Here is a 15,137-nt window from a genome sequence, read left to right as displayed (position 1 = left end):
ACTTCCCAGGCATCTGTCACTCTACTTTTAGCAGGCAAAAGAGACTGACTTCTGAAAAAAAAATATTAAATTTGGGATAAAGTGGAAAGACTTCTCATTCACGGAGTATAACATCAATAGCTTAACCTGTGTAAGACTGGTTTCCTTTCAGCACCTTCAGCAAACACCAAAAAACACTAAGCCACACCAATACTGGAAATAATTTCTTATATGATAGAGCATATTCAAAACTTAAAAGCTAAAGCCAGGGTCACTAAATCAAAATCTATTAAGCAACTCTCTCCTTGAGAACAACTAAGAGCTTATATTTAGCTAACTGGAACAGCTTTTATTATTACTATTTACACAATATTGAGAAATGTTTGTGTGAATTACACACCAGGTCAAGGAAAGGTGCTTATGTTCCCTTTAGTATGTCAGGTCTCTTGAAAAATAAATACTTTCAAGCTCTGTATTTCTAAGCGTTCTGGACTGATCAAAAACTCAACGAGCCAATACATATCAGACACTTTTATTCCTTTTGTCAGAAAATGACTTGCTCGAAATTTCAACCACGGTACATAACAAGCCTGAAAGGCATTTATGGGTGATTAAGCAGCTGTCATAGCCGCAGCTTTCAAAACAGGATTTGTGCCCTGATGTGCCAAATCCTATCCAGAAGTATGAGGCAGAGCCTGCCCCACGGAGCACAGAACGACAGAAGAACAAAGGACGTGGGCGGATGGAGAAATGAAAACAACAGGAGCTCAGCGAAAAAGAAGTCACAACTTGTCACTTGCTTGTGACAGGTGAAAGTAATTCTTACTCATTAAGCGAGCCAGGTTTCAGGAAAGGACAAGCCAGTGGCTGTATGTGTCCTAGCACGTTTTCCTTCCACGGGGAGATGGCAGCACAGCAGAAAGTGAGAAGGCTCCTGAAGGAAGGGACGGGCACAGGAACAAGGTCTGAATTCCACAGGTGCTAATGCTTTATATCTGAAAGTCAAGCTTTGTCTCCAGAGCACACACCCTACTCGTTAGGAAATATTACAAAACCACATCTTTTTCCTACACTAATACGTTGTGCCATGGCTTGATAACAGACTTCCCGCTCTCCTATCTCTTCCAATTTCATAAAGCAACACTTACATGAACTACAAAGCAGTTTAAGTTGGCAATCGCATGTGTGCATGTCAGCTTAACTCTATCAGGAGCCCATTTGCCTTTTGATTACTAAATCTTGGTTCTATTTTAATCACTTACTCATTTTTTTTTGATCCTTACTTAGCAGGAAGAGTTAACGTGCAGAGACGACGACAGCTGCGCAGAACACGAGTGATCGAACACACAGAGCGTGCCTGCCAGCATGTGTCCCCAAAATTATTTTGGAGAAGTGGCTCCAGGCACAGCAGGTGGTGCCAGCAATATCCTCCTACCTAACCATGCTGCCCGGGCTCCTGCTGCAGGTGCTGCGGTCAGTACGAGCTGGGAGCCAAGGTCTGCTCCTCCGCGAGCCTTCGCTGATCACTGCAGATTGCCTCCGGGCGAGGAGAGGCAGGCTTTCATCTGAATGAAAAGGTGACTGCTGTTACAGCTAATCCAGTCTCATTTCAACCTATTTTATCTTGGCATGGGAGATAGGAAAGGAAAAAAAGGAAGCCTTCCAACAAGCTTGCAAAAAAACATATGTAAATTCCCCAATTCTAAATGATCTGGCTAGGCATCAGCCCGCTGCTGCCCTCCGAGACTCTCAGGAATGAAACCTCTCCTAAAAGCTTTTGGCTCTGTGCAGCTGGAGAAGGTACTTTGTGGTTTTTCAGGTGCAGTCCCTTCCTCTTAACGTTAAAATGAATGCTTGGCACTTTGCGAGACGAGGACTCGGCTCTGGCTTCAACCTGTGCTCTTTCAACAACACTTTTCCCTGTGCAGTTAAATTGGCCACAGATTCAGACAGTGCATTCTTTCTGAACTGTACGTTTTATGATCCTAGTTTAGGGGCCTCATAAAAGATGTAGTGTGCAAGTCACAGTATCCTGCGCTCTAGGGGTCATAACCACTGCATCTACACCGATACCCACAGAACTCTTTAAGACACTTCTGCTCGGTAGTGTTTACTGCCAAAACAAATTTCTGCCCCTAACATTTCTGCCGTTCAACTTCCCATGGAAAAGTTTAATAGTTTCTATTATAAAGTTGATTTTCTCACATGGTAGATAGCCTAACGGAGCCAGGAGCTGGACATCTTGCCTCATTTCATGTTTAAGAGCTCATTTTCAGAGCAGTTTCTTACATATTGCCCTAGCACATAAGCATTCGACTTTTTTTTTTTCATGCAGCTAATAGAAAAGATACCAGTTTTACCACAAACATGAAGAATTTTGCTTTTCTTCCATGCTTCTGGGAAGGTTACTTACCTCGTGCATTAGACAAGCTACAGGAACAACGAGCAGAAATCCCAGGAGAGCAGCAATAGCTGAGCAACATCTCTATAAAGCATGTAAATGTTGCCTGCCACCATGTGGACACAGCGACTCTGGACATGAAAAAGGAGGGCTAGACAAAGTTCGCTGCACTAGAGATCAACGCAAGGATGTGAAAATAAACAAGCTTCCTTGGGAGAACTGACAGGAGATTGTTCGAGTGATTTTTTCCTGTCAAATAGCAAAGTTCATCTGTTGCTAATGACTGTCAGATGAAAGCAGAACTATTCGCTGGCCAGGGTTGAACAAACCCCGCCAATGTGGACAGGAATATCAGCCTAACATCACTCAGGCGCTGTCAGACAACACAAATCAAGGCTGGATCAGAAGAGAAGCCTCGCCTTGTGAGACGATCCTGAACACGTATCCAACGTGATCAGAAAAACACTCACACAGTACAAACCGAGATGACTCCACAAAAGCTGGGAGCGATGGCTGAGGAGGTTTGTTCTGACTGCCACCGACTGCTGAGTCTCCGACAAGCCCCAGTGATGAACCAGGGGAAGACATGACACATTCGCTCCTCCACTTAGCCCTAGGGAAATAAAGTTGTAAAAGAGTCCAAAAATGGTTTGTTTTGTGAGCCTCCTTTCAACAGCCAGTAGCTGAGGCAAGGACAGAACGCTGTCATTTCAAGGTCTTGTCCACTAACGCCAGATGGGCTGGGGAACCCAGCACGAGAAGGATGTGGGGCTGTTAGAGAGGGTCCAGAGGAGGCCACGGAGATGATCAGAGGGCTGGAGCTCCTTTGCTGTGAAGACAGGCTGAGAGAGCTGGGGATGTTCAGCCTGGAGAAGAGAAGGCTCCAGGGAGACTTCACTGCAGCTTTTGAATACTTAAAAGTGAGCTTATAAAAAGATGGAGAGCAACTTTTTGCTCAGGCAGATAAAGACAGAACAAGGGGGGATGGTCTTAAATTAAAAGAAGGGAGATTTAGGTTAGAGGTTAGGAAGAAATTTTTCACTCAAAGTGCAGTGAGGTGCTGGAACAGGTTGCCCAAAGAAGTTGTGGATTCCCCATCCCTGGAGGTGCTCAAGGCCAGGCTGGATGGGACCTTGGCCAACCTGATGTAGTGGTGGCATCCCTGCCCATGGCAAGGGGGGTTGAAGCTGGATGATCTTTTACATCCCTTTGAACCCAAACCATTCTGTGATTCTATAGGGAAGTTGAGCTGAGACTCCAAACAAGAAATCTATAAGATAATCAACTTCTATCCCTTTTAGAGATTCACTGGAACACCAAATAATTTGGTATGCAGAGCTGCAAATGAATTCATTGTCCTCTTGACATGAAATAGCTGACCGGGACCAGAAGAATCTGGCTTTATAGCTATAAATTATTTCCTCTCTAAGCAATCTTGCAACTGGATGAGGAACAGTGTGACTGGCACATATCATGCAAGAGGCAACCCTGTGAACACCCAAAGGAATTTGTAGTTTCATGAACTAGATGGCAGATTCATGCTCTCTTCAACTGCTATACGTTGTGTATATATGGGTTAGAAATAACCAATACAGGAAAGAAGCCACTTAATGTCAACTCGTACACAACTCAGGGCCAGGCTTTCTCCAGCAGGGACAGTGTGGGTGCTGATTAAGGACTCACCTCGAGAGGATTATCACTGAAATCACGGTTAGTAAGGTCATCTCTTCATCTGCAATGAAGAACCTACATCAAAGGCAGGCCTGAGCTGTTTAAGACTCTGGGGATGCAGAAAGAAGATAGCAAAAAAATAAAACCAGCAAGCAAATTTAAGAAGCTGAGAGCAAAAGGCCTGGAGCACCAAGACCAGCGCTGCTCAAGGACTTGTGACAGCTCAACTTATCCTGGCCCATGTCCGTGATCAAGATGAGCTGTGAGACACACACCACGTTTGGAGAAATCAGAACACTTTCCTGGAGTTATCACCTTACCCATGCTGTGTGTTGTGCTCACTTTGAGCAGAAATACTCAACTCTTCGGTGCTTCTTGATATTTATCCACTCGAAAGGGAGATTTTCATGGTGTGAACACCAATGCAAGAGTTCGTTCCATTCTCCTGTTAAATTTTCACCTTCCTCTCATACTCCACACACATCCCTAACCGAGCAGCTAACAAGTTTGTGGGGCCAGCTACCTACCCAATATCTCCCAGTACCTAATGCTTTTGAGAGCCATCCAATTCACTGCCAGTTTTTTTTTGTGGATATTATTGCACAAGTCATTAATTTCCCTTTAAAAATATCACACTTGTACGTTGGTTGCAGTCAAAGAGCTGAAAGCGCGACTGGAAATTTATGCTCTTACCTAATATTATCCTACATAACAAGCTACTCTGAACATCATGAGGGCTTCAATATTACGAATAGAAAATAAGGGGATTGAAACAATTTGTGCTCACGTACAGATGGAAGTTATTATGAACTCTCGGAATTAACACACATTGTTTTGACTTCGGAATGTAACAGCAAAGCAAGTTTCTCCAAATAACTGCTCTATCGAGCTAGCACTGAGCTGCTTCTAATTCCAGCTGAATTCTCCTGAGTGCAAGATGTGGTTTTCATTGTTATTATCCTGCTGTTTTACAAAACAGTACCACTTTATCTCTAGAAGAGTTTTGATTTCAGTAATTTTAGTTAACGTCAACCCAGTCGCACTTCTTCCCCACTCACATTTCTCCTTGCCCCAAGAACTCCAGGTGAAAGAAGGGAAAAAAAAAACACAAGAAAACTTCTGTGGAACTGGGGAAGCTTACACAAATCCTTTCAAGAAGCTATTTAAGTTGATATTTAAGTTGATTCAAGTTTTTCTGGGCTCTTTGTTCTCACCCTTGGTGATCAAGACTTCGATGAAGCATTCAAGAAAGGCGATGGAGACCTGAGCTCTTTCCTTAGCACTCTGCTAGAGCTGGTGGTGTTGCTCCCATCTTCTTCTGATCCCCACCCCGCAGCCAGAGGGAGGTAAGCATCTGATCCAGACTAAATCACGACAGAGCAACTTTGCTTGCAGGACTGGTTCCCTGAATTGAAGCCAATGCTTTGGGGCCTTAAAAAGATCCCTTCACAGGCTGTGATGGTCTAGAGACCAGCTCTCACTGTCCATCCAAACAATCTTGTTACACGTATTCTTTTCACGCTCACTTGCACTAAGCTTATCTGGAAGCTTTTCTCAAAGCAGCCTAAAGATACACTACAACTCTTACATTCCAGCCTCCAAAGGAACACAAAGGATTCGAACAATCTCTGGTTCCAGATCAAGTCAGCCCCTGAGCACAGAACTTCTGTGATATATTTCCACGGTATCCATCTGCTACGCCAGATTTTTCACGCTGCTTTCACAACGTCCTCTTGGCAGAAGTATAGAAACTGCAATGTTTGACCAAGAATATCAAAGCAAAGGTGACTACAACAATTTATGTGGACTTCAGTAACACTTTCCTGATTAAGTAAGTAGTAGGATCCCCCCCGCAACAAATTCTGATTACTTTTATTATGGTTTTATATTCAACGGCATACGTTCTCAACCCATAACATGTGAACCACTGGTGTTGTACAAACCACTTCAAATAGCTTGGCCACTACAGCTTGTACCAGCACCAGTGACCCCATGCAAGCTTGGAAACTTTTAAAATACAAATACGTACTTAAATAAAAGTCTTCATTTACTTTTATGAGTTTAAAAACATGCCAGTGCTTTTGGAAATCAACTGCAAGGACTTGGAAGGCAACAGGCATGAGTGACCACGAGTTCAACAGTTCACAGTCCTTTGGAAATAGGAAAAGAACAAAACCAGAATGACCGATCTCAGTCGGTCAGTGGTAACATCTCTGAGGAGACGAGTCAAAAAGAAAAAAAAAAAAAAAAAAAAGATGAAGTGATGTGGAGACAGTTCCGATTTAAAAAAGAGAAAAGACACTGCAGGTGCAAGTGCCAACTAACCCAGACTGCAGGAAACAGAAAGACCACCAGCTTGGGCTCGATGGATAGTTTGTAATTTCGATTAAGAAATAAAACAGTACTTGCATGATACAACTAAACAGCAAACTCACAGAATCACAAAGGGAAAAGCCAGAAGAGGCTGAAAAGCAAAGCAAGCAGCATCACAACTCACAAGCCACTGAACAAACTGATGTATTTACACCAGTATAGATTAAGGACAGCACCGATTTGGCACTAATGGAGAGAGAAAGCTATCAAATCGTTTGGAGGAAAGGGAGTATTAATCCCTTCTTTTCCTCTAGTCTTCCCCATGAAGTGTGAACAGCTGGCTGCCATTATTAATGCCAGCAACAAAGAGTCACAGTTTAAGGTATATTAACAGCTTGGTTAAGTGAATTTCCAAGATTAGCACGACTTGATTAACTTCATCTTAAGACATTTTAGCCTTTAAGTAATTTCAGAGCCATTGGAGGTTATCTTCCAAAATACACTAAACACGGGCAAAATACCAGAAGTCTGGAAAATGGTAAATGCAATCCAAGCTTCAAAAACAAACCAAATGATATAGCCCCAAAGCATTTCTCTAATTCAGCGGTAGAACAGGAAAGAAGTGATGGAAAAGAACTGGGAAGGAAAAAAAGAGAAATTAAGTATAAAAAACGCAGTGGATTTTTTCACGAATAAAACTGTCAAACCAATCAGAGCAGCTGACCCTGCCCCAGGGTTGGGCAACAGCCTGAACAGCTTCTACAGGTCCCCCTGAGACCAGCTTTTTGGCCATTTTCTGAATTCCATACCAAATGTGTGGGCAGCAGGCATTAGTGCTTCTTGAATAGAAGTCTATAAACTTGTAAAATTAAAAAAAAAAAATCTCATTCATTTGCCAGAGCAAAGGATGATTTTTAAAACACATACAAACAAGAAAGTGAGGATGATTAGAGGACTTTTAAAAATGTAAAGAAGTCATACATTGGCAAGACTTTTCTTGTCAAATAAGTATAGAAGTAGAAGGGTAGTTAATAATAAAGCAAAATTAAACAACACAGTAATGAGATGAACTGAGTGTGATGAAAGTAACAGAAAACATTCACAATTTTCCAAACAGGGCATGTATTTACTAGTATTTACTACTGGAAAAGGAAAAAAAGTCATTGTTAGCTGGCAAGCCCTTCTCTAAGCAGCACAGGAGAAAGTCTCAGCACAAAGCAATAAGGCAAGTGAAGCTTGTGATTTGGAGAACACCTCCAAGTAGTTCACAGCTGTTCTCTGTAGAAAACAGCATCACCAGCCAGCAGATGTACATTGCTGCCACGCTGACGCTAAGCAGATGGAAGATATTAATTGAAAATAAAATATCTTAGTGTACCAACCTGTGCTATATTTTTGTTGAGAAGATACACTCCATATTCAAACTGAAGCTTCTCCCCTCCTTTTGGATATAAAGGAAATCTGATGGGGGGAAAAAAAAAAAAGCATTAAAGGTGAAGTTATTGAGATGCTTAAATGAACCTGAAAAAGGTAGAGACTCTACGACTGGAAAGGTAAAGATTTAAAGTGCTTCCCCTGCCCACGAACCCCCCTCCAGAGGAAGTTACCAGGAGCCCTTTGCATCTCCAGTCAGCCTTTTAAAAATTGATGTCAGAATTCAGCTGACAAATTGTGTTTTCTGAAGTATTTCAGGTTTTTAGAAGATGCTTTATGACCCTGCCAGTGCTGCAACATTCCCCTCAGTAAATGAAGCATGTCTTGAGAAGCACGCAGCATAATATCAGATTCCACCTTGCTCCTTTGTACTCAGCCTTTTGCATTTGGTTAGCTCACTTCCTAATAAAATCATTTTGAAAAAGGTGTTCTCTTTTGATTAAGTTATTTTGTGATTGAAAGAGTACAAGTCTCTTTACAGGCTCACTTCCAGGCCCATTTACCAACACACAAAAGGAACACTTAAACGGTACAAACCATTCTTCTTCGTGTGCTCTCCATCCCACTTAAACCTCACATAAAACCCTTCATCTCCCTTGGATGTTTCCCCCATCCTGCTCTCATCCCTCCATCCTGTTGCGAAAACCTCTCCATCCAACAAGCTTCACACACACAGCTGAAGCTCAATAGAATTACAGCCTCATAGCTCACCCAACCCATGCAAATCGGTTCCTAATGTTTAATTGTTCTATTATAATAAACCATGGCTCTTAGTATCGAGGTGTAGCTAACTGTTTAGGGGAAGAAACACAACTTATTGTGGTCTTAACTGCTGCAGAAAACCAGAGACCCACCCCTGTGGACCCTAAAGCATCTTTGACATTCTCTGCTGAATTATGTGCATGGATTATTTGCTCAAGTGGAGCAGTTCAAACTTTTAATACTTGTAAACTACCTTTCTGAGGACTGTCTTGTGACTCTTCCTTACCACCAGAGGTTGAGGTCAACCGTGGTCAAGCTGGTAATTTCAGTGGGATCTGTAACTTAACTTTTATGGGAGCTGCACCACGACACCAACTTTTGTCTTTCTAAAGAACCCCACGTTCTGCAGCCCCTAATCAAGATGCCGAGGATATTATCTGCACTAAGCCCACATTACATCAGAAAGCAAAGTCCCTCTCCAATTTAAGATAACAAATACAGGAGATCGATATCTACCAGAAACAACACGCGCTCCAGAGGGGTGATTACGCAAAGTGTATTTTAACATCAATCAAATGGAAAATCTTTACTGCAGCCCCACAGTAGAGTACATTTGCAGCATTTAAGGAGAATTATATAGCACCATTAAAGCTAAAGGTTAGCAGGTCGCGATCGCAGCAGATCAAATATTAAGATGTCAGCTTCAAGTTTTATGCTACCTTCAAGCTCGCTAGGTCACTTGAAGTTGAGGAATATAAAAATCACCTTGAACAGCATCCATCCAGCTCACCTTGCTTAATAGATCTATAAATCCAGCTGGTTCCCCATGCAAGAAAACAAACCCTTTTGAAATGACCACATGCTACAACAATCCCACCGTGCGTTACCCTAAGCGTAAAATACAAATCAAGAAGAATCAGTTTCAATCTCTACAATTACACGTAGCCAAATGAAGGAAGATTTAGATTTAAGGGATGAAAGAAGATTTAGATTTAAGGGATACCTTTACAATTAACAGCATAAAACCCACCCAAGCTCGGCAATAAAAGCGCCATTAGGAACACAAGCCCTGTTTTGGTATAAGATAGCATTTCATTAAGTCGCTAGTAATAGGAACCACATATTTTATTATTAGACACAGAGCCCTTCGATATATCCAGTAGAGAAAAGAGGATAAAACTTCTCCACGGTGCTCGCTACCACCTCCAACAGCTGAAGTGGTGAGGATTGAGCTTTTTGAGCTTTTTTTTGAGCTTTTTCTGTTTATCAGGTTGGTCTTGGTGTGTTTTTCTTCTCCTTTTTGTTAATATTCACATTTCTAACAGCCATTAATTAATCTTGAAAGAATCTAAGCTGCATACATCCTCGTGTCAGCTTTCATAACACAGTAAGCTACATGAAAGCCTTGAAAAATGTCAGTGGATGTCTTTGCATATGCACACTTATGACATACAGAAAAATATTACCAACTTTGATGTTCCTTTCTTTGTGTGTTATCTTGCTTGCCCATTAGGGCTGGTCACAAGCAATAAACTTAAGGGAGAGGAGCCACGACATTTTACATCGTGCTTCACTGAGCGTAATTGAATACAACTTTAACTCTTGGCTCCCTACGTGAAATTGTTGCTTCTTAGAAAAGCATGACTGTAAGCTCAATCTCTTCCTCTGGCATGCTGTGTAAGGTTTTAGTTATGCTTGCTGAAAAGTTACAGTCGAAAATGGCTCTTTTAGTAGCTTTATAATCACAAAGCACTCGATAAAATGCAGAATGGCATCTGCCTGCCCATTCCCCTCCAGTGTCTACCTTCCTGGGTTCCATTCCTACATTTGAGTTGGGTGGGAGGGAAATCATCAAGCTCCTTTAAAACAGAACATACCTAAGATGAGAATAAGTGTGATGTATTTACTGGAAAGAACAATAACCAAGCCACAAATATCTGTTGTGTAATCACCAGAACAGACTGTCTGGGAGCAGTTACCATGTAGTAGGGTAAGCTGCCAGTTTAAAGGGGTTTCTAAAGTTGATGGAGATCATCCCCTGGCACAGAAGATGCATTTTTCCTCCTTCTGTCCTAAGGCCTTTCTCAATTATCTTCTGAAAGGTGATGGAAGAGGTTCAGAAAGGAGATGTCACTCCCATCTTCAAGAAGGACAATCCAGGAAGCTCACCCGGAGCCCTGGGAAGGTTATGGAGTCCCTAACCCACTTCCAATCACACTATGAACAAGAAATCTGGGAGCAGCCAGCATAAATTTATGAAGGGTAAATAACCAACCTGACTCAGTGGGTTAGAGGAGAGAAGTGGGTGTTGCTTTTCCTCTACTTCAATGATGTTTTTGATGTGGCCTCATCCCAGGCAAAGAGATGAAGTACAGGCTAGATAAGGAGGCAGTGAGACAGACTGGCAGCTGATCCTGCAGGTCAATCCTGGTAAATACCTTCATTAAAGACCCAGGTGATGGGACAAGGAGGCACCCTCAGCACCTCTGCAGCTGACAGAGAATTGGGAAGAGTGACTGGCAGATGGAGAAGTGGGCAGATGGCAATCCCATAGATCTCAGGAAGGGGAAATGCCAAGTTTCCCATCTGGAGCCACATCTGGAGTATGGGGTCCAGTCCTGGGCTCCCAACACCAGACAGATGTGGGCATGCTGGAGAGAGTCCCACAAAGATGAATGTGGTGTCTTTGGCCTTGCTTGAATGGTTCGTGCAAGTCTTGATCACTCTGGGGGAGAAACAAAGAGCCCAGAAAAACTTGTATCAGCTCAATTAGCTTCTCGGAAGGATCTGTGTGAACTTCCCCAGGTGAACCTAAAATAAAACCTTCTACTTTGAGGATGATGAAACTGAAACAATGCAAGAGGCTGCCAGGACAGGCTCCATAGTCTCCTTTGTTGGGCTTATTCAAAACCAACTGCACGTCCCAAGGAGCCTGCTCTGAGCAGAAAGGCTGGGACCAGATCTCCAGAGGTCCCTTCCAACATCAGCTATTCTGTGATCCTCTCATTCTTTCCTGGCAAAGCCACCATGCAAGCACAGGCAGAAGTTATAAACAAAACAGCTTCTGCTCTTCGCAGTTCACTCTTCACGCTTGTGAATTCTTGTAAAAATAGGTTAACATTTACCTTAATGACTACGGAATATTACCTTCCACTAGTGCATAGACTTCATAAAACACAGCCCTGATACAACCTGAGTTTACAGTAGACATTCTGTATCTGTATCGAAAGAGCACATTACTGCCACATGCCAGCTGAACAATAATTTAACAGTAGCTCATAAAGATGATCGTAGTTCAAGTACATAAACTTGATGAAAGAAATAAAAGCACAACATTTAGTGACTTATAACAAGTTAGCCCAATTTGGGACCAATTTGGAGATGTCTCTGTATCTGTTTCCAGTGCACTCAGGGCTATTCTTGCTCCACTTCAGACACCTGACATGTCAGCAGTAAGACCCTGTGCTGGGGAAAAGCACAAGATTAGTAGAGATAAAAGAACACGCTGGCAGCTTTGGGACTGAAAATCTTTAGCACAATTGTCAAATTAAAAGAAGTCTCACTCTGAATTCAGAAGGTGGAGAACACAAAAAAGAGAGTGATCTGAACTATCTGAACTGCACACAAGACTGAATTTAGCCAGAAGGTCAATACATGCTTTTAAGATCTAAGATAAAACAAAGAGGATTCTCACTCTTAAAAGCTTACATTTATTCTGGAAGTTTCACGTTTTGCTTATTTAATGCTAAAGGAGTGACAAATGTAATGTTTTCATTAATTCCTTTGAGTCATGTGCTCTGTTTTATAGGACTCACTGGGATACAAGTCAGATGACCAGCGTTAGCCAGCTGCACCACGCTGCAGGAACGGAGGCAAGTCCATAATAAATTGCAAAACACACATGCATTACATTTTTAGACACATAGCTCACCTCCCCTTTCATGGCACGTTGCGTTGGACAAAAGTTTTATTGTGGTATCACAAGTACAAGAACGACAGAACAGTTTCTTCCACGCTGAACTAGAACGTTATGCTTGCAGCCACAAAGCACACTCGAGGCTTATCCTAACACTGATGTGTCCAAGAGCCAAAGTCTTCCCAGATTCTCAAGAAGAGCTTTTGGATCTCATTTATCCCAGGAGCCAGCAAAAGAAATAAATCACAGAGGCAGTTACAAGGTATTTTTAGTTCTGACTAATTTGTTTTAGCAGAGCTTGGGACAGAGATGGCAACTGACCTGCTTCCACTTTACCTTTACAACACACTTGGGGGATTCCCAAGGGTAATTAGGAGCTCATCTCCACCTGGAATCTTAGTGCAAACAAGTCAGTATCAACTGCTTTATTTCAACCCATCCCCTATAAATTGCTGTCATGCTCCCTTAGCAGACATGAGCTGCTGGGTAAAGAACACTTCCACCTAAATCTGGTCCTAGAAAGACTGGCGCAGAAGTCAGAAGGCTACAAGGAAGAGCTCTCCTCCTCTCCACAAAAGGCACCTAAAATTCAAATTGGTTGTTACTCTTAGCACTGAAGTCTTCTGTGTAACATTGGATTTTGCTAGCTGCTGAGCAGTTCTAAGGACAAGAATTGACGAGTTTTTGAAGTACAGAGCAACTTAGTTTCAGTCAACTTACACATAGAGAGGCTTTGCTGATGGGCAGTGGGTAAGCAAACCCACAGAGGAGGTCAAGGCTTAGAGTTCTGCTGATCTACACAACCAAAAACATCTACTTGTAAGAATCTGAAGTGAGTCTGAAAAATCAAAGCTTGTGTTCAAGGATCAGAACAGATTAGAGCAAGCCTACAAGGAAGACACTAATTTCCTTGTAAACTGCCCACGCGAACAGGGCTGGGAAAGGAAGAAATTGCAGCTACAGGAGTGGTTAAGTGAAGTGTCAACTTTGGTATTATTTTACACCGTAGACTCCACATGGAAGTTTCTAGAGTACTAAGCCTCATTAAAGCCTCCCAAAAGGGCTGTGAAAAGGAAAAAGCGAGGCCAGGGTTACGTGCTTTGTTCACAGCAACTCTGATGGGGAAAAGTAACCACAAGGCAGTCTTTTAAATAAAAACGGGCTGAAAGTCTCCTCTTTCTCCAAGTCAAAACTACAAAACCAGCACCCCACCATCAAGGGCAGATGTAATTTTTAATTCTTCAAAGATCCTGCAACACCTCATAAGTTGTAAAAGAAGTAGATATTGAATATTTGCGTAAAGAAATGCCATTATAAAGGGTATTAAGCTTTGAAGTACCCAACTCCAGCTACACCAATTAACAGGACTCTTCAGAAGCCACTAGTTTGGAGTCTGTCTTCGTGCTAATGAGACTTTGTCTAATGTGGTAGTCAAGAAATGTACATCTTAAACATTCAGCTATGTTTCCTATAAACCAAAGTGAAAAGTACAGCCTTACTACAGTGAACCACATTTTTTAAAGTTACAGAGAATGTAGACAGGGCTCTAAATTGTCACCTCTCATTTAAAAGTCTTCCTATGTAAAAAGGAAATTCAATATCTGCATTTCCAGTCAGTGTGGAGAACTAACAGTGGCTGGTTGCCATCATTTCCACTCCAGCTGAATCATTAAGATGGAAACAGATAAACAGAAATATCTGTGTAAAACCAAGGCAGATTTCATTTTTTTGGTTCAAATTGTAGTCTTTGTGTCTAACGCCATTTGTGCTCTGGGTCAGGATGGGCAGACAGGAGTTTCAATGAACACCTTTGCCAGCTGCACCTGTCCGGGGGGCTGAAGCTCTCTCTACACCATTCCTGCAGTAATCCAGTCCAAAAGGTGCAAAATGCCCCACAAGACCATCAGTCTTCACTCCATACTGCTGAAACTACCTGTTTATCACAGAGAAAAACACATCATCTTTTAACCATAAAGCACAAAGTACAGAAAAATCCTCACCTAACATCTCCAAGGTACGTTCAACCCAGCCTGTACCTCGCTAATGCTTCTTTCTAAATAAACTTCATCCCTCCTTGGGGTAGGAAAAAAATGTCTTTCAGCATTCAGTTCAGCTTTATTTCTATGAATCAAGGCATAATAGGGACAACCAGGATTTTGTGTTGCTAAAAGAAAAGCTTTTTGCAAGGATCTTCCCTTTTCTATTTACAATTCAAAATGAGATGCCTACAGTTTGTACTCTTTTTTCTCTTTTAAATTTATTTTTAATATGATTTTTTTTCTACCTCATGCCATCTCTTACTCATCTTTGGATGTATGGACTAAAAGCATCACTTCTGTTAAAAGGAACTTTGCTACTACTGTATCTCCAGCCCATTGCTCATGAACATGGATGTATTTAAAAATAAAAATGACTATAAAAAGGTGAAGATTGCTTATGTCATGCATTGAATAAACCTATAGTTTTTCCAGAATCAAAGCTAAAATTCTGGTTAGCCAAATTTGTGTATTTTAGGCATTAAGTTTTTTTTTTTTTTTTTAAAAAACTCATAAGTAAACTGTCCTAGTTATTCTACTCTACCCACTAAGAATTGCCTTTTTCAGTTGTTCTCAGACAAATGCTTATCAACCGTCAAGATCGCATTTAATTTTATATCCTCGTATGTGTTACTGAGCTAATCTTTAGCTGTTCTACATTGCAGCCTCAGTTTTCGATGAACTT

At 41.8% G+C, this 15,137-nt stretch overlaps 1 protein-coding gene across 1 annotated transcript in view; it reads right to left on the bottom strand.

Moving 5' to 3' along the window:
- Nucleotides 1-15,137, bottom strand: part of UVRAG (UV radiation resistance associated) — a 92,022-nt gene that overhangs the window by 22,360 nt on the left and 54,525 nt on the right. The window contains exon 13 of the mRNA XM_084289116.1: nucleotides 7,747-7,825. Within this exon, the coding sequence (XP_084145242.1) occupies nucleotides 7,747-7,825 (79 nt within the window). The remainder of the gene's footprint in view (nucleotides 1-7,746; nucleotides 7,826-15,137) is intronic.

The sequence above is a fragment of the Netta rufina genome (genome assembly GCF_964035555.1).
Source record: "Netta rufina genome assembly, chromosome: 1".
Classification (NCBI taxonomy): domain Eukaryota; kingdom Metazoa; phylum Chordata; class Aves; order Anseriformes; family Anatidae; genus Netta; species Netta rufina.
The sequence above is the reverse complement of the archived record's forward strand: the minus strand, read 5'-3'. Positions and strand labels throughout refer to the sequence as shown.